This window comes from Rhodamnia argentea, chromosome 11, assembly GCF_020921035.1.
Source record: "Rhodamnia argentea isolate NSW1041297 chromosome 11, ASM2092103v1, whole genome shotgun sequence".
NCBI lineage: Eukaryota > Viridiplantae > Streptophyta > Magnoliopsida > Myrtales > Myrtaceae > Rhodamnia > Rhodamnia argentea.
This window is the reverse complement of record NC_063160.1, coordinates 1,179,031-1,206,324: the sequence shown is the minus strand read 5'-3', so window position 1 is coordinate 1,206,324 and position 27,294 is coordinate 1,179,031. Positions and strand designations below refer to the sequence as shown.

Below are 27,294 nucleotides of genomic sequence, written 5' to 3'. Positions count from 1 at the left end.
AAAATTAATTGTTTGATTATTCCAAGAAATATAAGTATTTTTTTAACAAAATATATTTTAAATTAATTATTTTTCACAAAATAAATAGACCTTTAGAGGAATGCTTATTTTCTCATTTTAATTATTCAAATAAAAGCTTGAAGTGCATCAAAAAGGACCAAACATCATCAATTGGTCAATGACATTCTTGTCCTTTATTTTTTAAAATTTTTTATTTCTTTGTTTCCTTTTCTATATTTTTAAACTTAAAAAAAAGGATAAAATGATAAAACTAAAAAGAGAACATAAAAAAGAAAAAAACCAAGCTGGCCACCGAGAATTTTGGTGAGAATTGCCAACCCTTACCAAGGCACCAATGACCCCGCCGACCATCTTCGCCACCCCATCGGTGATGAGGCGATGGCCACAGGCGACCATCTTCCAGGATGTGCCATTCTTCTTCTTTTGATAGTTGATTCTCATTTGAAAAATGATTTTAATTTCATAACTTTTATCTTATGCTAAAACAAATTAGATTTGTAATTTATTTTTTTGTTTTTTCTCTTTCTTTCTCCCTCCCCCGCAACCCGGCCGGGCGATGGCCACAAGCGAGCCGAAGCACTCCGGCGTCGGGCAAGTCTCGAGCTCGCCGAGCCATGTCTATGGTTGGTCACCAACCATCCCGGGCGTGGCAAATGGTGGAGGAAATAAATAAACAAATACAAAACATAAAATGTAAAAGATATAAAATAAACTAATAAAATATCAAACAAAATTCGAGATGAACAAATCCAGAAAATATTTTCCCTCTTTAGATTTAGGAACTCATTTTTTCAAGTTTATGCATAAATTTTCCGTTGACCGAAAAGTGTTTTCACTTGACTAAGTCATTTTCGACAAATCAAATAAGTGAAAGTCCGGAAAATCCATTTCCGAAAAACACTTTCATTGAAACAACCGCAACCTAATACTCAATTTGCCACAATGAGGATGAATGTGAGCCATCAACTGCATGCTTTAGTTGAGGCGATACGTCCCTATTAATCCAGTGTTTGGAAAACTTGGACTTCAAATGGGATAGCAAGCCCTTGTGCCTCGACTGCTTTCGCTCCAGCACTCGGATGTAAGCGACTAAGCCAAGCCACTCGACTTCCCCCTCCTCCAGCTGAAGAACCGGGCGAAGAGAAGGAACGAGATGCCCCGTGCGCATCCTCTTCTTTATCAGAGAGAACATGTGCCTGATAACACAATTAATCAGGATAAGAACGCAAATGCCATTCAAACATTTGAGGAGAAAACTCAGGTGATTTTTACGCAAATGTCATCTTGCTTTTTCGAGAGTTTACATGTGAGCAACTCAAAAGGAAAATGCCAAATAAGGAAAGAACTTTTTGGCAAATTTTGATTCTCGATTACACGGTGAAGATAATAAATAGCGGTTCCAATGAAACACCAGAACATACTGAGACAATCGACAGAAGTAAAACAACGAGCTTATTAGGAAGAAATGGATGCCACTACCTGAAAGACTCCTCAATCATCTTCATATAAGAACTCGCCTTAATCTTGCAAATGTATGATAAATCGCAAACGTAGCAATGGAACTTCATGGCACAGAGCAGAAAAACCTGATAGATATTTAATCTGACAACAGCTGCTGAGTTAATATTCGAATCGAAAAATATAGGATGGCATTTAGGCCTCAGAAAATCGCACAACTTGGTCTTCAAATGAGAACCGGGTTTTTGTTGCCAACGGACGGTAAGAGCAGAACGCAGATGGGTTTTCTGATACCTGCTAACAGTGAATGGAGTTACTCGTCGAGATATTATGGGTTATAATGAAAAGCTAATACTCCATGAAAATTCCTGATGTGTTCTTACTTTCTTGTTAGCAACTTACTTTAACATGCAGTATCAGTAGATAATTGTAGTATACTGATGCAATAAAATTGTAATAGCCCCAATCGTATACTTACCTAAGATATTAATCCAAATCACTGCCATTATGGGATGAAAAAACAGAACAATCTCATTCATGCAAATCTCATGCAACTAAGCAAGATTTGCATGTGCGCAATATATATGGAAAACTTTTATGAAATGGTTCTTTAGTCCGTAAAAAGCATTAGACATACATGTGGAGCCGATACAGCTGTGATGGATAATCCACGACCAGCTGATGCTTCCTTCATGATTACAAGTTTGCCAGAATTAGAAGTTTCACTATCAGTAACTTTATGTCTCCTTAGTTATTCGCACATAATACCCAAAAGCATAAGAAAACCATACTGCCATAAGATACATCTATGCACCAAACCCTCTTCACATAGAAGCAATATTCCAGAACAATAGCAAGCCAAAGGAATCAATGAAAATATAACCTTGTGTAATCTGCCTGAACCTCTAAACTGGTACAGTTTATAAGCAGGCCACTCCATCGCAGAAATGAATTACCACTTTCATCAATGTAAGCCCTGTGAGATTGAATCCTTGACTGGGAGTGGGGACCAACATCAAAATTCAAACCAAACTTCTCCTCATTCATAAAGCAATTATAATCCCGAAATCCTCTTTTGAGCCTCAAGAAAAAACTAGCAGCCTGTCTTTTTGAGGTCGATATAAAAAGAATGTCATCAATAAATCTGAGAAGCAGAAAACTAGGATTGGGTAAATCATCCTTCTCCAACATAATTACTGCATCAGAACCAGAAATACCCTGACAACTTTGTCTGGTAGAAAAATCATCAGTGGCAGATTCATGAGCCTTTTCCAGGAAAGGAAAAACCACACTTCGTTCAAGATGCCCATAGTACAATGAGCAAAGAAGAGAAGATATAATACTTCCTTGAGGGATACCAACACCTTGAAGATAGAAGTTTTTGTCAAATTGTAGGACATTGCGCTTCACATGCTCAATTAGATTAACAAAGAGCTCTTCTCGTTTTATAAACCTGCTTCTTTCCTGATGCATCAAAAGGAAGAACGAGACTCGTATAACTTCCTCCAGGAACAGAAAGAGAAGCAGACATGAAGAGCAATAGTTATGCTCAATCAAGGATCTGACCACAAGAGAACTAGATTACAGGACACATAGGAAACAGTTCCACAAAATACATTTGAAAAAAGATAGATGGAATACTTCCAATCCTACTACGATATTCTTCCCTTTTCCAATCTCCAAAATTTATTAAGTGCAGGTCACCTGATGTATAGCGAATTAATGGTTAAGAAAAAGAACAAGCATCAGAAATAAGGCTGAATTGACTTCTTAGTGCTCTAGGGCAAGTGCCAAAACCTAGCAGCTGAGGAAAATGCCATGCGTCATTACTCAGAAAACAGTAGTAAAGACGTGGACTTACTCAACCCATTGTCTAGGTATTCATTACCATAAACTATTTTTAGATATCAATTATGACATCCAAAAATGATCAACATGTAGTCTTTTATTCGTTCTTATTGATTTTCTCCCAGCTGCCCTCCTTTTCTGAAATCTTCTAAAGAAAATATAACATAGAAAAAGGTTCCACTTCCACACAAATAATGGTTTATTGGTTTAGCCAGTTCATCCGGTTTTGACCAGTTATTCATCAAATCTAGGATGGCAAATTGAACTGGACCGAACCAGCACTTGATAATAAGTTAAATAAAGTGCAGTCTAAATTTCCAGTGTACCTCTGCTCCTTCCTTCCTCTCATACTATTTTTGTTCTTATCGTGAATGTTAGAAAGTCCAATCCAAAAAACTTAAACTGATAGGTGGAGGGAGACTTCATGAATATAAAGCCGATTGGGACCCCTTCAACATGGGAGGTAAGATGCAAACCGAACCGAGGACGGCAAGTGGAATTGACAAATATAAGAGGCCTCATGGGAGAAATAAATCAAGGACGGAAATTGGGCATGATATCACGTTAGAAAGTCTAATTTAAATCTTAAAACCGATAGGTGGAAGGAGACTACATAAATATAAGGCCAATGACAACCGCTTTGACAAGCAATGAGGGATACTTTAACAATGAAAATAGTTTATCACTCGATCAAACGAATCAGCCATAAACAACAAAATTCACAAAAAAGAGATGCTGCATCGTCAAGAAAATACTCCCAAGCCACGACAATGCAGAGCATCAATGACAAGTAATGCCCTATAACAGGATATCAAATGTTCCCTCATGATTTAAAAATTGAAGGTACTCACAAATCATCAGCGGAAAATGATCAACCTTTAAGTTAATATATGATACTAACTAGCACCTCCAGAGATAAGTTTATTGTAAATAAATAAATAAATAAAACAAAATAAAAGCCAACAGAAAGAGATGTAAAATTCACAAGGATGACAGCCTGAAGAAGACCCATACTTTATAACAAACCACGACTTTTTACGGGGGGGTCTGTGGTCAAGTTGGAACCCAACAGTGATTTGACAATCGGAGGCTAGAATTCTGTCCAAGACTCACCATCTGAACAGAGAGCTCAGCTCAATGGTTAAAAGGTGGGCAGAAGAATCTGGACAGACCCAGTTCTATCAACATTCAGTACACCAGATATTAGTTATTGCCCACTGCTCCGGGTGGTGTTGGCAGGCGCTAAAGATATTTGATCAACTAAAAGGTAAGTGTCCCCAGTGCATAGTGGCAACAGCTATGGCATTAAATATGAGGTCCCTGGTTCTAACATCAGGAGCGCATAATGATACATTTTTAAAGGAAAACAAAGTTGACCGACTCAGTTTATCCGCCCCGATTTGACCATTTCATCAGGTCCAGTACCAACTGAATTAGGTTTCGGAGCAATGCCACTTTAATGGTTTGAACTGGTCCAATCAACCACTTCTTGGTCCACCCATTCGAACCAAGCCAGCCCACTTGGTCCGGTTATAAAAACACCAGTGTGAATTTGCTTTCTTTTGCACAGCCTGTCCAACTTTCAATAGGGGCGGACTACACTTGAAACAGTTAAGAAAGTTAAATATTGATAAAGAACCCACAGTATCTTACGTACACTTCATCCGAAAAGATGAATGACGCCTTTCTACAGGAAATCAAAGTATTACAATTGGATGTATCATCGATAAATATGGATGAACAACCATAAGTCTTCTCACAGAATAAAATTGTGCTTCCCACACTCAAATTCCAAGAAAGAGATACAAAGGTAAGAGAAAGCTACATTCAAACAACTCTCATGAACTTAAGCTATACTCAAAAGTTCCAATTATTATGCAGTCACGATACAAAATTCCATCTCCGACAAATGAATGTTTCATGCAACTTCTAGGAAAAATGAACTACGTACAAGTGCAAGTTCAAGCTAGTAATGGAACTTTCCGCACATGCTGAATTAATCATGGCCTATTTACATTGACTAAGAATACTAGGTAGATGTGGATTTCAACTTCCATACTATCATGGCCAGAAAAGCAAATCCATTTCTGTCCAATGTCAGTGCCTATATAAGTATAAATTTCTTGGCACAAGAAAACAGCGCACCAACCAACAAATCAGTAAAAAAATTGCATGGACGAACACTGAAAAGCAAATTAGTCAGCAGGACAGGGAAAAGATGTGCAAGTCCTAAACAGCCGATATGGCATTAGATAAAGCAGTAACTTATCTGATCAGCTTAAAAGAAACTGTAGGTGTGACTTTCCTCCATCTGATATACCTGGTTTGTAAGAACACCATGGAATGAGCTGGCAAAGAAACAGGGAGCCAGTCTTCTTGGTCCATTGCGAATATGTTTTCCAACCAAATTTAGATTATGATGAACCCACAATCCTTTCTTTCGGCAGACAATTTCAGAAGACTCCTCCAAAAGATAACCAGGTTGAGCTATTACATCTTGCAATATGCTTAATAGCTTATCTTGGTTGATAGAATCAAATGCTTTGGAGACATCAGACACTATAATGAACATATCAGGAAACTTTGTTGCACCATTCTTCATACCAACCAAAAAAGGGCAAAGCTTTCTGTAAACATCGTTGTAGTCAAATACTGATGACCCTAACTTCTCTGATTCTTCAACCTTCAAACTTCTCAAAACAGCGTGCATATCACGGAGAACACTATTCGCAGATCTGAAAAGTTTAAATTTACCTGCTTTTTCCCGAAACTGCCTCATCTTCAAAGTTTGGCAACACTGATCATTGTGATGTGACTTCCTTGCTGGAATACAAGATGAAGCTTTAAGGTTTGCGAGCATCCTCAACCCATTTTCTTTAGGACGAAATCTAAGCTTTGAGAAACCAAAAGATCTTCTGCCTAAAATACTTCTAACAGACGCATCACTCAAGCAAGTGTAGCTCTTATCTTTCAAGTGGCTCATAACTCTGTTTGACAAACTCTCCCATATTGACTTCCGAAAAAAAAATACATCCTGCTTTCCATATTCACTTTCAGTGACATAAAAGTTGGCCCGCACCAATGGCACAACTAGACATGAAAAGAACCAGTAAATCCATCTTTTGAGAAGTGTATGCCTCAGTATTGACATCATTTCATTCAGTTCGTTGTTTCCATTTCTTAATATGTCTATATTCTCCCCTACTGCATCCTGAAGCACCTGATCATTGGATCGAATTGAAAGATCCCTGAATAGAAAAATAAACCTTACTGCTTGTAACTTATGCATACATTGCTTCAGAGAAAACTGCTCAAACCTCCGTAGTTCAATGAACTTGTAAATGTTTCTCCGCAATTTTCTCCAATTAATAGGAGCACCTAATAGTTCTAGAGGAACTATACTCCTACAAACAGCCCATATGAATGCCACAACCTGACTCTTCGAACAATATGACTTCAGTTCCTCAAACTCAGTAACATTTGTTTCCAACTTATTTTCATGATGTTTCAAGTCATATCTGGGTAACTTATCAACAGATTCAAACCCCTGAAAATAACAGACGTAACAAGAAACCATGTTTCTATGAGAAACCACTAAGAATTTCAACACTATGGATTATGAGACATACAATTGTGCACAATAAAGAAGTATGTCCAAGGAATTTAGTAAAGAAGCTTGCAGGTGATCATAAAAAACAAACAGTTAATTGATATTAACGACCAGGAATTTAGTAAAGAAGCTCGCAGGCGATCATTGAAAACAAACAGTTAATTGATATTAACGACCAATTAAGTACTGAAAAAGGAGATGGAAAAACACTCATAGACCATAAAAATGGGAGTTTCCAACACTTACCTTGTTAAGGTATCCCACAAAGCTCAAATGTGTGCTTTCAATGGCCTTAAATACACGTACTCTTCCATTTAATAGCTTAAGTTTTTAAGGGTCTGCATGGTAACTATTCTCATTCTCTAATTCTCATCCCGCAACAGTACAAAATGAGAATGCTATTTGGTAACGTAAATAATTCTGATTCTGATTCTGTTTCCAGAATCAGTTTTGGAGAATCAGAATCGGTTTTAGAGTAAAATCCAAAAGCAAAAAAAAGTTGCTTCTGGAAAAAGAATGACTTTTGAAAATAGTAAACAGAATGAAGTCTCACATCTCTCACTTTTTCCTTGTAATTTTCTCGTCATTTTTTCCCCTCTACCTAATAAAAATAAAATAAAATAAAATAATTAATAATTTTTTTAAAAAATAACAAAAAATTTAGAAAATCCTAAAAAATAGAAAAAGCTTAGATTATGCTAGTTTGACCTTATTTTCATAAAGCTGGGCCTAAATTTCATAGATTTCACTCTCCTACAAAGAATATTGCAGAGGATGAGGGCATCCAACATGCATACTGGTAGCCATGCGTCACAAGATGTTTCTATGTACTTAGAAAACGCAACATTTAAAGAACTTTAAACATCATGTATTAAAATTTGTATTTCATTCATGACATGCTAAAAAATAATGCATTTTAAATTATTTGAGTGTGCATTGAAAATTAGTCTTTAATTTAGGATGAAATTTTATAAATTAATTGCATAGTTATTTGACTTAAATGAAAAAAATAGGGAAAGAATCATTTTTTTGAAACATAAATTTTGTGCGCTTATCAAACACGTTATGATTCTCTAAAACTCATTCAAGAATGTAATCAAAAAATTCATTTGAACCAGAATCAATTTTTCTAGATAAGAATGAGAATCAGAGAATGAGAATGGTTACCATGCGAGCCCTAACATGGTACCACGGCCTAGTCTCGCCCCATTACTTCACACATGAGGATTGCCCGTCTATCAATTTTACGTGTCATTCTCAATCTAGTTTGCACGCGAGAGGGAGTGTTAAAGCATCCCGATATCGGTTTCAATGGGTCTCAGATACATGTAGTGTTGCTCTGCTAGATATATTAAAATTTTGGGTTTTCCTTCCTACCTTTATACAAAATACTCATAATAGGCATATGAGTGCATGATTTTCAACAAAACTTCTTTTCCCGCACAATTCTAAACATACGGAAGAATGCTTGCTCTTTCTAGGCAGCAATTTAAAGGTTAAACAGATGTTGTCCTACACTTCGCTGAAGTACCTTGATTTCTAACTTTAGCATATCTAATTTCCAACTGCGAAATCATGTAACATGTCAAATGCCACGTATATACAAATCGTTTTATTGACTAGTGGACCAAGGGCACTCATCCAACAACCAATTGAGGAAACTATACCGTTTCCAATGCACTCATTACTACAACACCATTTGCAAGACATTTCATCGCATCACATCAAATTCACCTCTTTAAACATTAGGATACCTAACTAGCAATGTCAAAGCAATGCATCCTTGCAATTGCAAAGAAAACCTTTTCTGAGTTTTGCCCCATCTTTCTCAGTATCGCAACCAATAATACGAGGATTTCAGACCAACTAAACTCCCCTCCAAGTTGGGTCAGTTAAGTAATACTCTGTCAGAATCTTTTTCTCCATACGTGAAAAGGTTGTCAAATCTAATTCTAAAAGCTAATGATAACTAAAAACATATTGCCTGAAGCTCCAGTAGAAAGCCTAGATAGAATGACTTGAAGAACACATAAAGATGGTATCCATGTACTTATTGGGATGGAGATGAGGCAATATGCACAATATGTTGCCTGTTCTCCAACAAACAGGAAATTTTTATGGGTACCGAACCTCTGATAGGGAGTGAGCATTCCCTGAAGCATCTCGAACTGATGTAGGAGGAGGACAATGCTTATCCAGTAATCTTGAATACTGGCAACATCGCGCCTTCCGAAGTAGGGTCTTTAGCAAGTTAATCATGGAGTGGTACCTGAGGAACCTCAGGAAGAAAAGAAAATTAAAACGCGGCAAAACTCATAGACCAGATTAATGTATCACTATAAATGCAATATTTCCTAGTTCCCCTCCAAAGTCCAAAGATACAGCTTGTCGGAACACATGTCCCATCATAAATGCATCAACTCTTCATATATTCTCTCCAATTGTATAGCTCTGTAACTCTGTCGAAACTCCACATAATGCCCTAGACATAGTATACAATTCCAATCTATTCTGCTAACTACCCGCTTCACTTTATCCATGTCTACATGATATCATTCAGTTTCCAAATTCTACCACTCTATGTGCCAAACAAGTACAATGGTCGTCTAAAATTTATATCAATATTTAGGACCATAAGGTACCCCCCCCTCTTATTCCTTCTCTCCCTATGGAAATATGAGGGTTAGTTGAAAGTGACGGGCAGTAGTTTCTTTAGGAAATTTAAGCATCTGTCCACCTCTAAATCAAACCCACTCTAACAAATGAGACTACCTTCAACTAAGAAATAACAAGCCCAGTTATCAGGACATGCTCCAAGATAACATATGAAAGAAAAGGTATTCTTAGCACCCATCAGCATGCTCTCTTGCTTTGTTTTCTCTCTAATTGCCAAGAGAAGTGACGGCATAGCAATGGAACAGGCACCTATCAAAGCCTCCTCATCACCAAAACTTCTCTTTGTTCTCTTTCCAAAGTAAGTTTTACTTCTTCTAATTCATTTTTCCCTGACGGTGACAAAGATTTCCACCTAGGACTATGTCCAAATTTTTTTCTCCATAAAAAGAAAGAAAATAGGACCTTCTCCTATCAATCACCAATGCTCACACTAAAAGACATTCCTATATTTGCAAGTGTTGATAGATGATCCTTTTTCCTTTGTTTGCAATACATACAGTAAATGCTCTGTTCAAACTTCTTTGATCTTTTGGATATGTGAAACCTTCAAGGATGGAATTAACATGGAAAGCCTTCTACCATCAATACGTTTTTCAGAAGGGAAAGTGATCAAAAACCTTACCACGATCAAGCGCAACAATGACAACTTTTCATTGGTACAAGTTAAATCTTTATAATTCAGTGGAGTTATCACGATTCAAACAATTATGACTCTTATCTATTCCTCCGAGAAAACATGCTTGAAATGTGACCCACCTGGCAGCATCAACTACAGTCTTAAATCGAAAACGATTCTTTGCAATTAGAGATCTTTTGCTGAAGACTATTTCCAAATGTCAAGATTGATCCATCAAATTTTGGCAAGCTTATACGAATATTCTAGCTGGTTGAGACGTGCTCCAATAAATAGAAAAAGCAGCCTTTATCATTTACTACAGATGCATCTATGCCAGATCTAACGTTCAACTAATTATCAAAGGCATAGCAAGGCAAATAAAAAGGATAACTGAAAAAGGATATCGGAAAGGACCTTGCTTTTATATGTGGTCATCAAATTTATCGAATTGATCAATGGATTCCTTACAAAATTGGACAGTGTAATCATGAATCAAGTCCTAAACAAAAAGAATCAATATATCTTTCTGAGCTTTAAGAAGATAATGCTCGAGTTCGATGGACTTACAATTCGAGATAGAAGATGATGCAATGACTTCTTAAGATTGTGTTTTTTTTTTTTTTTTGGATAACTTCATTAATAGAAGGCTTTTCCATATCAATCCCGCCCTAGATTCTATTCACCTATCATATAAATAAATAAATAAAAAGTTGTAGAGAATTCTTTTAAATAAAAAATATCCCATACAATGGTATAGAAAATCGAGACTTGTAAATACTACAAGAAGGTCCTAAGACTTATGGATATTAATCTTTGATTGATGGAAACGAGTAAAAAGTATTAAAAGAAAGGTAAACACTGAAAGAGGATGAGGGGACAAATATCAATGGAAGAAGATAAATTTGGCAAAAATAGAAATGAAGAAATCCTAGGTGCCTCCAATACATTGTATTTTCTATACAATTAGAGAGAGATAGAAGGACAAAGAGAGCCTGAGAATATGCGCCGATGCATGCTGGAAGTGATCTTTTAAGTTGTGGAAGAAATCTTGGTGACTAGGTTGTGATAAATCTTAGACGAAGGCAATCAAATTATGTCTTATACATCCTGCAGTGACATGCATATTGAAATTACAACAAATAAACAATGCGTCAACCTCACTGTGATATGCAAAAGAAAAAATTATTGTTCACTGGCACTGAAAGGTATGGATTAAACAACGCAATAAGGCCTAGTTGTTTGCTTACAGACATGTGGATCCACCGGGACAGAAAGAACCGTCATGTAAGCACGTGTTTGACTTGGTATTGAGATCTTTATTAGACAGTCCAAATAATTTTTGAAGGAGAATCAGTGAACCAGCAACGCTAGGCTTCAAAGTATTTAGAATATCTGCAGAGCATTAAGGATAGCATAAGTCCTTCACGCTAAAAGACATGGAATGTTGCACCTTACTATGAGTCATTTGAAGTTTTCAACTTGTATTTGTATTGCATACATGTAGCATCTGAATACCAACTTGTAGCTGATCAAGCATTCCGTAAAGCAGGCTCAATATAGTGACAAAACCCCCTAGGTTACATTTGGGACAATGGATATATTGGGTGGGATGGGGCAACAGAATGGAATAAAAAAGGGAAACAAAATGAAAAGGCATTCAATCTCCTATTAGCAATGACAGAAATAATATTCGAGTGAAAGGAATTCAAGATTCTCATTGAAATAAATTATGAGCAAGAAAAGTGAGGATGCACTGTGAAATTAGTGATATATAGACATATATGAGCCCATGCTCGTGTATGCCAGGGTAATGCCAGAGAATGCTATACTACAATAGTTTTCACTACAGGACCCTATTTTAGACGGATATTATCAGAAATACCAGGCAATTCAGGAAGGACAGGCACAGTGGAAAGGGCAAGACACTACCCAGAAATGCTCTCTGTCTACCCATTCATAAGTAAATGAGTATCAAAAGGGCTGTGGGAATAATATATCGACCAATTGGCAACTGGGAGGCATGAGAATTAAGACAATCAAGTGTAAAACCAAACCAAGAAAAAAAAAGGCCATCAAAAGACTAGAGATTCATTGTTAGTGGTATCACACGGTCTCCTCTACTGGAGGCAACACAATATTGTCAAGCAACCTTGTCTAACACAAACAACTTTATTCACAAATACAAGATGATAATGATAATAACAAGAGCAGTAGGTCATACATCATGGGTTGGTTTATCACCTTTGGGCAACGAAGTTACAAAGAGCATTTCCCAGATATAGTTCCGTCAATTTGCCAATGCCTTACGATCCTCATACACTATTTTGTGTTGGTCCTCTTAAAACTAACTTTACCCTATCACAGCCAACTTTCCATTAATAAAATTTTCGTGCGCTCTATTGGCAAACAACTGTATCTGGAACATGGAATCACTCTGTATATTGGCAGAAACTTCTACTGTAAGTCCAGTGTCATTGGCAATTGACCAGTCTTTGTCAAACTGTTCTACTGAGTACCCAAAGAGCACAGTAGCATTCTATTAAGGTGGTAAAGAAGACTGGTCTACAATTTTCAGCTAACTTTTGGTGGGAAAATGAGGGATAAAAATGCTGGGATTGTAGAAAGGGTCTTCATGAAATGCCAAGTGATTCATTGCCAGATGATATTCACAGTTTTCGCAGACAAAACATAAGCAATGAAAATGACAGCCATGATCAGATATTGAGGTACACTGATTGTTATCAGTGCTGTTCACACACAACAAATAGTCAATGACAAGAAAAGGATTAATCAATTTGTGCCCGATCATATAAATAGCAGTGGTTACTATATTCATCATGAGGAGTTGCTCTGACAAATATAAAGACATTTCCAGAGGAAAAAGGCACAAGAAGGATACGTTTTCCCGGAAAACCTGTCGTAAGTGATGATTCCAGATCATAAAACATATCTCGTCTTTGAATTTGAGTGCCGTCGGCGAGTTTTTCAACTGCTATGAACAATTGACAGCAAGAGCACAACATTGGCATCTACAGACAAAAAAAAAACTGACTAATACACACTGATATATACTCAACATGCTTACACATGCAGTAAAAAAATGCTTATACAAGCAAAGTACAACGGGATATAGATTGCCTATTTGTAGAGATTGAAAACTTAAACCCCATCAAATAAAAGACAGCAGACAAAGGCATAAATTGTAAAGACAGCACAAGAACAAATCCACTAAAAACTACCCAGGCTCTATAGAGTCAACGAATTATGTCTAAATATTATGATTAATTGAAGGACCTGTGTGAGTTACCAAAATGCACAAGACAAAAGGCATTAAATGATATGCTATGACAACATTTACATGCTCCCCAGCCAGCCCATGGTGGCAGCTATTATGATTGCATTTCCATGGAAAATCTGAAGCTCATGAGTGATTGCTTGTAGAAAGACTGGTAAGAAATATATCCTTATCCATGTCGTTATGCTGAAGAGTACATACAGCAAGTAGAACTGCTGTCAAGTGTGTTTCTTTGCCTTATCAACACAACCCATGTATGAATTTAAACCTTCTTCGAAGGATGAGAATTGATCCATGACATTCGTCATTCCAACCACGGAACTTTAACTAATATTCATTTCTTATCAACAATAAGCACCCCCCCCCCAAACCAAAACTTTGGAGCGGATCATTGCCGTTCCTCTCCTTTACCAACTAAATGGTCCGTGCATGCAGAAATACCTTTCATAATATTCGTCAGTCACAATGCCCAACATCTATTATATTACAGTAAATAGAGTGGGAAACCTCCATGGAGGATCGAACCAGCAATGTGTAATAGCTTCAGAACCATTGCGTGAAAGTGATATGATTTCAAACAAACCTAAGCAAGACAGATAATTTTACTGAGGTACTACTGTGGTGATGCAAACCAGAAAATTTATAGAACATAGAAAGATACAACACCCATTAGCTTGGATTATAGAATAAGGAGAAAAATGGCTTCTTTGAGAATTATTGTTTAACATTTCAATTGACATCTATGACTTAACTTATCAACATTTCATGATAATTAATAAGCACCTTTACGTATGGATAATTAAAACTAGAAGATGATTCTCCTTGAGAACTCCCAGCAAGATTATCTTGATCAGCACATAATACTTCAGAACAGCCCACACCACTTCCATGGGAATCAGGTCTCCTTTTGTGTCCCCGACGCTGCCAGCTAAATCGTCTTCTGTGCTTTCTGACCTTTGATACAATCAGATTAGAGCTTCCTTGCAGAACCTCACAGAAAGATTCATCGCTAGAAGCAGCACGATCAGGGAAGATTATCTGTAATACCTTGTCTTTCTTTGCATAGGCTGTGCCATTGCTAGAAGAAATTAAGGATGTGCCAACATGGAGTAAATTAGTGGATTTCTCCATCTCTGAGGATAATTTAACATAACGAGCTCTCTTTCTCTTCTTTTGAGCTCCTGAAAACGGATCAACATGTAATGGTAGTTCAATATGGGCTATCCCAGTCTTGTGATAAAAGATTAAAGATCCTTTGAAAGAGCAAAACCAAACACATCATTGTAGTAGGATCCAAGAGTTCAGCAATGAATAAACAAGGAGGGGAAAAGGACAGAACTAACACCAACTACAGATTGATGGAGAATGAGGCAAGTTCACATATAAGTTAAACAATCAGAATGTTGCCCAAATGCCGAACCAATGCAACTGTTCGATATACTAAATTGCATAGCGAAAGATCTGGTTTCAATTTTCAGAGTAGCGAGCCATCTAAGGACAACTTTAATCAAAAAAATGGAAAAACCAAATTTTCTGTATACATTTGTCCAGTAGACTCTACGTAATTAAATAACCAAAACTCCTCAAATTGAAACTCGATATTCCTTAGAGTACTGATGTAAACACCTTTTTTGGTATTGTTCCAGTTATAAGTGCTCTAAATTGTGAATGAACATAAATGATAAAACAGCATGACAAAGAAAAGGGGACAACTCAGTTATGTAAAGCACAGTGATGGTAGCAGCTCCAATTTCATGCAGTGAGACATGTAGTCGGTTAATTCCATGATGAGTATCGAAGTATGTAATGGAAGTAGGTAAACTTCAGACACGATCTAACTAACATGTGTGTATCGAAGTTTTCCATCTCTTTAAAAGTCATGATATTAATTCAGCCAGCTCTGACCAATGAAAAGTGAGATAATAGACATTTTTAAGAGTTTTTCTCAGCAACTGACAAGCAACAATAGTTGGTTCTTCTCTCAACTCTTTTTATTAGAATCAGTATATTAAACATAGACTTCATTCCCAAACCAGCACATTTTGCAGTGTAGGACCATATAAGAGAAAGGATTTTGTTAACAAGTGCCTCCAGGACAACTTTAAACAATCAATTACATAAACTTTATAGTTTCCAATATACTAGCCTTATTCACGTGTATGTGTAATCAGTGCTTTGTAAATTGAAATATTCTGTATCGGTATGCTTAAGAAGTCTCCCAGGGGCACTCATTAAGAGAACACAGAAAAATATTGCAACATAGAAGCTAAACACTGGACATTTGCATCAAGACACAAATGTATAAAACCAGCACCTGCATATCAATTACTGAAGATCCAGCCTGCTTCAAGAATTTGTAAGCCAAAAAAAAAAAACTCATCTGCTATTTTGGTCAAAAAGCAACAACTACCAGGAAGCCATTACGATTTTCATATGGACAGATATGAATCCTTATCACTTATTTTATGAGATCTCTACCTAGATTTTACCTAGAGAAATTCAGAAAAATCATCTCAGTTGGCCACTTCACTCATCTCAAATCAGGTAATTTCATCCTTCCTCGGTTGACTATCAAAATCCATTGATTCAGTAGTTAGAATTGTGAAAACGAAAATGTGAATAGAAACTACGAGACCTTTCCCGATGACCTTTCTTTTTATGTTAAAGACTTCAAACATAATGCACTGAACACTCATTCCCTTCATTGTCATCATTCTTATACAGCAATTTCCTAATCTAATGTCATGATTAGCATTTTTCATCCCTTGATTGGATCTTCCTCAACCCATTAGGTCATTTGATAGTATGATGTTACTCTAAGAGGAAAAAAAAAAGAATCAACTTAACATATGTGAAACAAATACAATAGAAAGAGATGTTTCCATGAAGCACTGGCTGACCAAGAGGAGGCTGGTAAACCCTGCCCCCTCCCCCGGGCAGTCCAAAAATAGTTCGCAGTAAATAATGGAAAAATTGTCAAATACAGATTATATGCAACATACTTATGTAAAATTTGTGTCTCCCCCCCTCAAATTCTTGGAAGGATGTTAGATAAAGCATCAATTATAAAACTTTCGCTGATCTCACTAGCTACCGTATTGGAGCAAAAAAGTACGTTGAGAGTGGGATTCTGGTGAATGCTTCAACAGCCTATTGTCCAGTTTAGTGATTGGAAGTCCAGCCACTTGAAAGTGTTTTTTACAAGGATATGGCAAAAAGATTGATGCGTACTTGAGCAAGTACATCATTACACTGTCACCAACCTGCAGATAAGAAGGTTTTCAGTTAATCCAAGGTCCTAACCATGATTATCTGACATGGTTAAACACCAGAACCAAGAACAGGAAGGCAGAAGAAGTCGAAAAATCCACAGATCAGAATCTTGCCATGACATACCCTTTCTAAGAGAACGCACCAGGCCGAAGAAGTCAGAAGCTCAATAGCAACACTAGAATGGTCATCCTGTTGACAGAAATTAAAATTTACTTGGTGTAGATTCTTCATTCACAATCTAACTTGACTAGAAAACTTATTAAGCTTTATTTTAAAAGAAATAATCGACAACCACAAAACAAGATATACTTTCATGGTATTTAAAATTGATAAATACAAAAGCTCACATCCTTAGATCCCAGCTTGCCAATAGAGAGAAGGACAGGTAAAAATTCATACCAACAATTTTTTTTTTTTTTTCTTTTTTTTTCTGATGACCCAGGAAACCCCCGCATGGCCGGCAGCCGGGGGGTAAACCCCGGGGGCAACACGTGCTAGCCACCACACACGTGCCATCGGGTAAGTCACCCTGCGACGCCCCTAAGATTCGAACGCTCAACCTTTTGCGAGAGGAAGAGTGCGCGAACCAGCGGCGCCACCCGGGTGGGTGGTCATACCAACAATTTGTTTATCTCCTAAGAAAACATATTTTGACTTAATTATTTCCAAAACTATGTGGGAGAGAGAGAGAGAGAGAGAGATGAAATATAAAATCGACTATTAACCCTGTGGGAAAAAAAAAATTGGTTCCTGCAATATGGCAATAAGACTTTAGAAAACAATGCGGGGTCACAAGTCATACAAACATAAAACAACAAGTTCTTAAAATAAAGGAGCATGAAACTTGAACAAAGCTGAATGTTGCTAGTAGGAGCAAGAAAAACATCATTGCCACCCCAGTGAAGAACGGCTAATTACCTTACTATAGCCAATGGATATTACATTGCCGGAAGCTGAATTCTCAGAGCACAACATCTCGATAGTCCTCAATACAATCTACAGGGATGATTAAGACAAGTTATAGTCAGCGACAGATCCATCCTCCGCCAAATGCAGATACCAGAAAGCAAAAGCCACTGCAACGGGAAGTGATTGAAAGCTAAAAGCTGAAAGTCAGCACAAAAGGACAATTTGACTAATGACAACATTACAAAACAAACCTTCAAAAACTAACAAAGTCGCTGCTACAAGACATTACTGTCCATACTTTTCGCATCTACGTAACTTTAATTCCTAAATATACTATCTAAATGGAACAACTTCAAAACACCAAATTAGAGTATAATTACGTAAACATACATAGTTATTGATCTCAAGAACCAAACAGAGAAAAACAAACAAACAAATGTCGCAAAACGTTTATTCAATTCTACGCCTTTTGGACAAATCAAACACTAGATTGACCTGAGAATCTATCTACAGTTGAGGGTAGTTTGCGGCTGTACCTGACGTTGAGACCAGCGAGCGAGAGGACTCAAGTCGGAGAGTGGAGGCGCATCGTCACCGACGACGACGAAGCACCGAGTGAGGAGCTTGCGGTACTCGGAAGGATCGTCGGGCCTGAGGAGGAACGACGCGATCGCCTCCTCTCCCCCGCCGCGGACGCAGCCGAGGCAACGCCTTCCCCCGCACCACCGGCATTGCTCCGCCGCCGCCGACGGTGGTGGAGGGAGCAACTTGACGATGGTGTCAACGAGCGGCCGCGCGCGGTCTCGGAATAGCCTCCACAGTACACACGGCACTCGCCGCTTCTTCGGCATTTTTGGAGGTGGCGGTCCGGTGATGCTCTCTGGTGCTCCTGAATCAAAAACAAGTTTTTTAGTACTTTCTGATTTTCTTGTGTCGGACCAAATATTCAAAAAAAAAATTCCTGAATTTTTACAAAGCGCGTTTTTTCTTTTGCAATTTTCACTTTACACCTGAATTTTAGTTTTCACCTTCAGTTTGGTCCCTGACAATTTTATTTTATTTTTTTCGAAACCCTGACAAATTGATTAAGGTACATTTTCATGCCAATCTTTGTCTCGGGTTACAAGCTAGAACTAATTTAAAGCTGACCCGGTTTCAAGATCGATCCTAGGTTGGCGTGTCGAACTCTGCTCATGGCGCGGAGACCCGACTTAGATTTGGGTTCGAGCTCTACCGCAAGACAATCTCAAACCCCAATTTCGGCTTGAGCTGTGCCATGGCGCCGAGCTAAAACCCGAGATATACAATTTTGCCTTGAATATTTATACGATTTTAAATTCAAATCATTTCAAATGATGTATTCAATTTATTTTATTAGTGTAAATAATCAAAGTATAGAAGATCCAACCAACTTTTATTGCGCACTTTGGGCAGTCCTCAAAGAAATATGCAGAAGCCCCAATCTAAATAATCATGAGCTCCAAACTCCACCGATCTGCAAAATATTTCTAGGATGAATTTTTTTTTTTTTTTCAAGTCATATTCTAAGATGTACCTAAACTCGGTAAAAGCTCGGGTTCTAAAGTAGAGATCCGCTCACCACTCGACTCAATAGCACGCTTATATAATAATTATCAGATGGTAAAGTTATATATTATTGTCACTAGGGAACCGGCATATTAATTAAGCTAGATTATAACTACATGATGATGGTTATCCTATACTCGTACTATTTTCTTTCTATTATTGATCTTGGACCTCAAGTAAGTACTATCACATAACAGCTACTCAAGGCATATCAAGCTGCACAAGCTATATCATTTCTTGTATGAATCAAGGGACTCGTGTCCTCTCAACCCCGCAGAAACTTATCTAGATATTAGAACATCTGTCTTTTTCCAAAATTCTATGCACATATTCTAACAGAAGAGCTCTTTGACGAATAAATCGTGACATAGATATCCCCTTGAAAAGGTGGATTATTATCTTGTACTCCATAAGCACATATATCTCTCAATCTGCTATTTAATTTGTGTATTTGATGTATTCAAACCGCGAAATTATTTATCGATTAATCATCAGTAGTAAATTTTACTTGATGTACTCAGAGCAACAAGAACATAGAAAGTAAATTGAAGGATGGAGAGGGAGGTGTCTGACCAAAAACACAAAGTGTCCGTGCTTCCTAATGGCTTTTTTCCTGGCCAGGGAACTTGTGCTGGACAAGTTGCTCTCCTTTGCTAGTGAAGACAGCATTATTGGTTTACCAGAATTACAGATACCGAGTTCTGCTGCGCTTCTAAACAATTAGTCCTCTGTTAATATACCCCGATAAGCAAACACCCCAAAAGAGGATTACATCAATTTAGTATGATATGATCTGCACCTCTGCACTCTGAAGCAACAAAACATCAATAACTATTTTATGACTGAAAAGAATATGTTACAGCATCCATAATACATACATTTCCCTAGATCTATAAGAAACTCTTCTATCTGCAAGTCGACTTTCACAGACGCATTGGCCTCGTCCAAAACCCTGTCTAAAATTAGCAGTGACCAAGCTTCTGCTTCCCAAGTAACTAGCGGAGGCCAAGTATCTGCAGTAGTGACAGATGCTCCAGAGCCGAAGCGCCTAAGAAAGTACTAATATTTTCACCGTGTGTTCATGCATTCTCGGCTTCATCCTTTGGAACTAAACTTGTGCACAAAGGATTTCATTCCAAGTGTCCGGTAGGCCAGGTAGGCACCAGTGTAAGCAATCCTGGACACCATCACTCGCTTTAGCACTGAAGCGGGATATGTGTCCCTCGTCTCTCAATTCAGACAGAGCAGTGATATCCAAAATTTTCACCTTTGTACCCCTGACAGCACTCTGCACTACCAAATCACTCGAATCATCTTGCGAAACTATGCTTCCTTTAGATAAGGGGCTCATGTTATCGCAGCTACCCCCGGTATTCCACTCTCCATTCAAGAAGTGCCTAGGCGAAATGGTTCTGAAGAAAGCTTTGAGACGTGGATGAGAAGGAAGCTGCGAGTCCGCCCACCTAACGACACTATGGACTGTGAAATTTTTGGCATTTCCAATTGCTGCCAGATTTCGGTCTTCATTTGGCCTTCCATTGACATACATGACCCACTTGTTTGCATTAAGCTTGCCTCTGTTCCAATGATGTCCTGTGTTCAGAACAAGAACATCAAAGGTATCCAGAAATTTTCTCACGAAAGCGGGAGGACGGTCCAAATGCATAGCGACATATGTTGACGGATCAGTGATGTTTAAGGGCTCGAGATCACAGAGGCTGGCAGACCAGTAGTATAATATAGTCGTATTCGTACTCGGCAACCGAAATGCCCAACCATCAGGACGAATGGCTCCAGGAGGAATAACAAGCCCATAATTGACTCCTACATCTTCAACGTCAGGGCTCTCTTCTCCACCAGTCACCATACACATTAAAGATTGGAACTGCTGCCTCCCAAGTGAATCTCCTATAAATGCAATAGTTTTGTCCTGCATTCTGGAAGTAAAGAAGTTTCTAAGACTTCACAGGCAAAAAACAATGACAGATAAGCAGCAATGCCAAACTTCCTACCAAACTGTAAGACACTTGTTTTCTGTTTTTCTTTGTTTTAAGCAGAAGGAAGGGATAGCGGAAAGAAGGAACCAGAGACCTTTTATACAAATGAAAGAAACTTCTACGTGTAGGTAAAGCATATGATGATATCTGATACAGAAATTATGAATATTGAATATCTCCGTTCCCGTAGGCAAAATATTTCCGACTATATAGGACTAACATATCTATTAAATATTCATGAATGTCAATAGTGCCAAGAGGAAGTGATTTTACACAAGAAGAATGTTTTATATGTAACATTGCAAACTAAGAGGAAGGCATATAAGAAAATAAAACCTTTTCAAGAATGAAGATCTCTCGAATTCAGGCATTTCACAATTTTCCGGCTGCCACCGATATCCTTCGTATGAAAAATCAGTTCTTTGCGTCAGCCTACATGCCCACATCTCTGACAACCACTGCTTGCATCCAAATCCTGAATACAATGGTCTGCTCTTGTCTGCAATCCATCTACCCTTAGCATAATTGCAGACTGCATCCATGAAGAAAAGCACATTGACTAAGATAAAATACAGGACTCTAGTACGTTTTTCTCAACCTACATAATTGTACATGCTAAGCTTGAAGGTTAAACTGGAGAATATGCCAATCAATAATGACAGAGATAAAAAAAGCCAAACCAAGTTCCTGCAGAAACTAAAATAGATAGACGTTTCTCACGTAAATCTCCCAGTGCTCATCATAACTAAGTAGGCTGGGAGAAAAACAACACCAACTTATAGACCAAAATCTGAAGAAGTGTTTTTTCAAGGACTCTTATTTTAATTGTGCAACAAGCTATGTCTTAAATGTGCTAAACTTCAGCCAAGTAGACATGTTAAAATTAGCTGCACGTATCGCAACACAATGAGGCAATTCTTCCACTGTTCCTATGTCATAAAGCATGAAACTTCAGTACTCTCAGCTGCAAAAAGAAAAATTTGTATGGGGTGACAACAACACAGAAGATCTAGCTAGATAATAATAACAAAATATACCATCCAGATGCCTTTTTCTTTCGTACTCACATTTTATCTATGAACTGGAAGTTACAAGAAGTTCCTTGAAAGGGGACCATCATACAAAATCCTCGCAAAAACTTACTCAATGGTCAAATGTCATCGAATATCAAAAACTATGAAAAGCACTGCCTCCGAGTTCTGTTAAATTGACACAGTAGCGCTCAGTTCATGGCTTCCAGATAAGGCACAAGCAAATACCAATACATTGAAAAGCTAAAATGCGGTTGTATGAATGTTTCTTCTGATGAATTTTAGGCATGATCCATGAACATTAAAAAAGGCACGGGGATAAAAGTTTATGACCAAAAGACTCTGTAGATCCCACATACCTTTTCTTTATGATGACTCAATCATTGCAAATTCAATCAATAATTAAATCATCAATAAAGAAAACTACCTTTACTTTTGGAAGAGGACTTCCTATGTCGAGTGTCTTTCCCTTTAGGAGAGAGTGCAGAAGTAGACTTCTCTATTACCACATTGTCACTTCCTCGTTCAGCTTTTCTTGATATTTTTGGTGTAACATTTGCATCTTCTTCCTCAGTATGCTCATTATGATGTGCAGATACCATTGAGTCATTTGGTATATCAAAGATGAATTCTGAGTAGTCCCAACACCACCACCAAAACAAAGGGAGAAGCAAGAAAGAAAGCCTCGTAAGCAAGTTGACAGAAACAAAAAATAACAGAACCCGAGTTGCCAGTGTTTAAAAGTCCAAAAGATAGGAGAAATACATCGAGATTCACGATAAAGTCATATCCAGCCTATTGAGAATAATCACATGCTAGTGCCTATTGCCTATCTAGAATATCACCAGAAATATTCATCTAAGATGCAGTGCAGCTCCCATCCTATATCACTATGTTGGGAGAATTTAACAACAATGAGGAGTTTAGAAGGAGTAACTCAGAAACCACCTATTTGAAGCTCGAGGAGACTTACTAATATTCAGTTTTCTGTGAGCAAATTCTTCAAATTGTTTCGGTTTCCTCCCAAAAAATATAAGCACGAAAAAATGACCATTCACATCTCTTCTAATCACTTGGAAAGAGGTGAGAACTTAATTCACCTATAATCGATAATCTTTCCTCTTGCATTTGCCTCCCAGATGACTGTATCCAGATGGGACAACCATGCTTCCTCTACCGGAATCTAACTGACAGAAGAAGTTTCGCTGTGCTTTATGAAACAATTCCACAGATAAGCTTTACAAGATTGGAGAGATTATGAGAAGCCTAGGATTGTCTGCTTCAGTTTCAACTAATAACTTTTTTTTTTTGGGCCAAATGTTTCAATTGTAATTCAACCTTAGATTATTAATCAGATCAAATCCCACCCCAACAGAGACAGGAAGCTACTCAATTGTTACTCATCTTTTGGGCTGCGGCAGAAACTGTAGAGTGAAATACTCAAAAAGTTCAAAGTCTGCTATTGCCAAAATGATATCCCAATCTACTTCAAGTGGCCATGATATAGTGTCCTGGCTAGTACGTTGTGAAAAGTACAGTTTATTGCAAACGATCATGACATTTCCAAAGCCAATTTCTATCTACCATGATTTTCCCTTACATACCACCTCTAATTTTAAAACACAACATCCAAATACGCTACTGCATGTGGTCGACGTGCATATGCACTGCATTGCAGCAATATGCATATACGTGTTTGCCTGTGCTCTTTTGGTAACATATATCACTAAGTCTATATCCTAGGTTAGTCATCTATATCTTCTTCACATGCCTCTTTACTCTCCCACACAAACAATTTTCTTGAACATCACTAAATTTGGCTTACACCTAAGATCTTCAACTGCAGTTTGTTCCTTGTATTGAATACTATCTCTGTTAATCACCAGCAGAGATGCTGCTTTAGATGACTCTGCCCAATGAGATGCACAGCTACACTTAATCATCTCAAGCCCCTAGCATTGTACTTAAAACTTATACCTATGGCACACTTAGCAAATGAATAAATCTCCCTGAGAACAATTTTCTAAAGTTTTAACCAATTCTACTAACGTAAATTCTCTCTAAATTTCTTTTATAACAAAATCTGTCCAAGTACACTAGGAGTATAGAGAACAAAGCAACAGAAAACACAATAGTAATTCATAGTGATATTAGAGCATGATCTTCATAAATGCCTAAAGTCAGAAAAAAACAGTATGAGGTGAAGATTAAGAAGACATTGGGGTGCATTTAGAACAAAATTCTTCTGAATAGTAAGCTGCTAACAAGGTGCCAATCCTTTGAAATTAATGATTGTTAGAAGCAAATAAAGAAAGTCTACCGCATTGTACTTCAATCGAAAAAAATGCAAAGCAGACCGACATTATAGAACTTCCCTTGCCATCAAAACCTCTCATCTTTCAATTTTCCAATCAATAAAAGAATTAAGCCATTTGCTCTAAGGGAAACAATTGAACTTCCCTTGCCTTTAGAAGCTTATTCTTCTTCTATTTCCATGAGAGGAAAGACAGTACAATGCGAGGTGAAAGAAATTATGATGCATTGACATAGTACGTCCTTTCTCCAGACAAGCATGTAATCCATGCCAAGCCCACAATCCTCTCTACTATAGCTAGAAAGCACCCGCAAAATCGTCGGCATTGAAAAGTGGAGGAACGGAATAGCTGGATCGCAAAGAAAAAATGAGACCCGACCCCCTAGTGGCGTCTCAACATGACTTCTGGTGAAAATTACCATGTGAGAATCAGTAACTACTGTTAAGTGAAAAGATTCAACAACTGACCTGATGAAGACAACAAAAACTGATCTTGAGCGGACCGGAGGGTGCTAATAAAAGGATTCTTCTCCCAAATCCATAGTAATACAGTCGCAAAAAGAAGTGCTATAAGACCTAAAGAAAATTTTCTTCCTCTTGGTCTGTACGAGTTTCCACCTTTCATTTTGCTTATGCACTAACAAAGGCACATCTAAATTCCTTGGACATCCTTGGCATCAACATTTTAACCAGAGAAGCCAAGAAGCTGTTCAGCAAAAAATCACAGAATGTCACAAGTAGCCCTTTCTCTCCTTCCAGAAATACAATCTGTAGACATAAGCAAAGAAAAGATGAGTATGGAGACATGAATCCATGAAGCGACTGCATGTGCTAGAAACACGGTATGAGCTATATACACATGTAGCAAATGCAGAGTCTCATTAAACAAGACATGAAAACAAATAATTCATCAAAATGGCAATGTGGTTGAATGCGGCAACGTGGTTGAGTGCACCGACTGATATTTGGCAGAGTCAAAGCCAACATCCGGCCACATTTATCAAGAAACACAATGCAGACTAAAACCCGGTAAGTACAAGACAAATAATCACACATCTTGATGCTGGGAAGGAAGGAAATTTACCAGTTCCGTCATACTTTTTCCACCCCCAAATTTGCCCATCATCAAGCTAAGAAAAGAAACATGCCTCATTCCAACGCATGAACACTTTTAGAAACACCTTACCCCGCTTGCAACAGTTTAACGACTTGCCCAAGATCCACAAATTCCGACTCAAAACTATCAAGCGACAACGGAAAGAACTAACCATGCCACCCCATTGCAACGCTGAAGGAAAAAGGTCCCAAAAACAAACAATCGCCGAAGAGGATTGCAGAAGCAAGTCGTTCATGAAAAGAATGCAGTCATAACAATCCAACTCATACCATAGGACATCGCCTAAGAGTCTCTTTCGAACTCGCAACCCACGAAAACATCGTCTTCCATCGAGCGAATGTAAGGATCAAGTGATCGAAGAAAAAGCTGAATAGATCCCACGCAATGCAATCCAGAGTGCTTCGAAAATACTGAAAACCCAGAAGGAGGACAAAAACAAAATGAGAAGCTTTCGATCGAGGAACAAACCTGCGTATGTTCTTGCTCCTCGCTCTCGGTCGAGCGCCGTGCTCCGATGGATCTGCCGGACCACCTTTTTTGCGGTACAGAGCATCAAATTTCATGCGCGCAGAAGAGAGAGAGAGAGAGGAATCGAGTACGAATGAAGCTATTCTCATCAACTCCATGAATCCAATGGAGATCTGAAATCCAGGACAGCACGGGCGTGAAGTCGCCATTTCAAGAAAAATTCGGGGGTTAATTTCGTACATCTGCTGCGAGTTCCGAGTCAAACGTTGACTTGCCAGCCCCTAATGAGACACGTGGCGCGATCCTAGTGGGTGGCGAAGGCGATTTAGTTGCGAAAGAATCTGGTCCCTAAGGCGGATTTAAATATAGTATCTCGGTTAGCTATTTTGTAACGTCTTATTTTTAGTATTAGATTTGATTATAACGGTTTCCTGCCTCTTAGTTTTCTTCTTTTCCCAAAATTTAAAAAAAAAAAATGGGATTAATACCACTAATCAAATTGGCATACCTACGATAGTTTCACCCCAAATTAAGTTTTTGGTTACCAAAAATTCCAAATTGATATATTTGTGTTAAATTTACCATATGGATCACAAAAATTACAAACTGGTACATCCGATTTTACCCCAAATTGATATGGATTTTCACGTGGACTTACCATGTTAATTGATTTATTATCCCGTATCATCCAAATGAGTAATTTCATGATAAAATTTGAGGGAAACTAACATGGAGTAAATATGTCATGCATATATCAGTTTCGAGTTTTTTGTGACCTAGAAAATATTTTGAGGTATTATCACAGATATACCAGTTTGAGACTTTTATGATCCAAAAATTATTTTAAAATAAATTTATCAAGGGTGCATCGGTTTGAGGTTTAATGTGGTATTAGCCCAAAAAAATATATATGCTTAAGGTTTCGACGATTTTTTCGGGGGTGTCGATGGTTTGGACGGATCGGCTTTAGGTTGAAACCTAAAACCTATCGATGGAGTTTTATTGAAATGGTCAGTTTCTGAATCCAAAGCCAATGCGATCCTGAAAACGAGAAATTGAATTTCAAAGCTTAAA

At 37.8% G+C, this 27,294-nt stretch overlaps 2 protein-coding genes and 1 long non-coding RNA gene across 9 annotated transcripts; 1 reads left to right on the top strand and 2 right to left on the bottom strand.

Moving 5' to 3' along the window:
- Positions 1-817: 817 nt before the first annotated feature.
- Positions 818-18,625, bottom strand: LOC115750511 (telomerase reverse transcriptase). 7 transcript variants are annotated; one of them, XM_030687910.2, is made up of 12 exons: positions 18,243-18,625; positions 17,716-17,793; positions 16,921-16,986; positions 16,619-16,787; positions 14,308-14,705; positions 13,129-13,258; positions 11,477-11,621; positions 9,068-9,206; positions 5,648-6,874; positions 2,363-2,943; positions 1,501-1,773; positions 818-1,217 (listed from the first exon to the last, which is right to left on the bottom strand). In XM_030687910.2, exons 1-12 carry the CDS (start codon positions 18,555-18,557, stop codon positions 944-946), a joined length of 3,795 nt encoding a protein of 1,264 aa, XP_030543770.2. In that variant the 5' UTR covers positions 18,558-18,625; the 3' UTR covers positions 818-943. The 7 variants fall into 7 exon arrangements, with proteins under 7 accessions (XP_030543770.2, XP_030543771.2, XP_048128279.1 ...); XM_030687911.2 differs by having other exon boundaries at positions 16,640-16,787; XM_048272322.1 differs by having other exon boundaries at positions 17,716-17,903; positions 18,243-18,367.
- Positions 6,835-7,082, top strand: LOC125312796. The gene is made up of 2 exons (XR_007196868.1): positions 6,835-6,960; positions 7,052-7,082. It is a non-coding gene; the product is annotated as an uncharacterized LOC125312796 (long non-coding RNA).
- Positions 18,626-20,102: 1,477 nt separating the features above from the next.
- LOC115750500 (protein trichome birefringence-like 14) lies at positions 20,103-26,360 on the bottom strand. Its single transcript, XM_030687892.2, has 5 exons — positions 26,221-26,360; positions 25,104-25,403; positions 22,749-22,952; positions 21,627-21,822; positions 20,103-21,230 (listed from the first exon to the last, which is right to left on the bottom strand). The coding sequence occupies exons 2-5, from the start codon at positions 25,258-25,260 to the stop codon at positions 20,402-20,404; spliced, it is 1,386 nt and encodes a 461-aa protein (XP_030543752.1). The 5' UTR covers positions 25,261-25,403; positions 26,221-26,360; the 3' UTR covers positions 20,103-20,401.
- Positions 26,361-27,294: the final 934 nt, after the last annotated feature.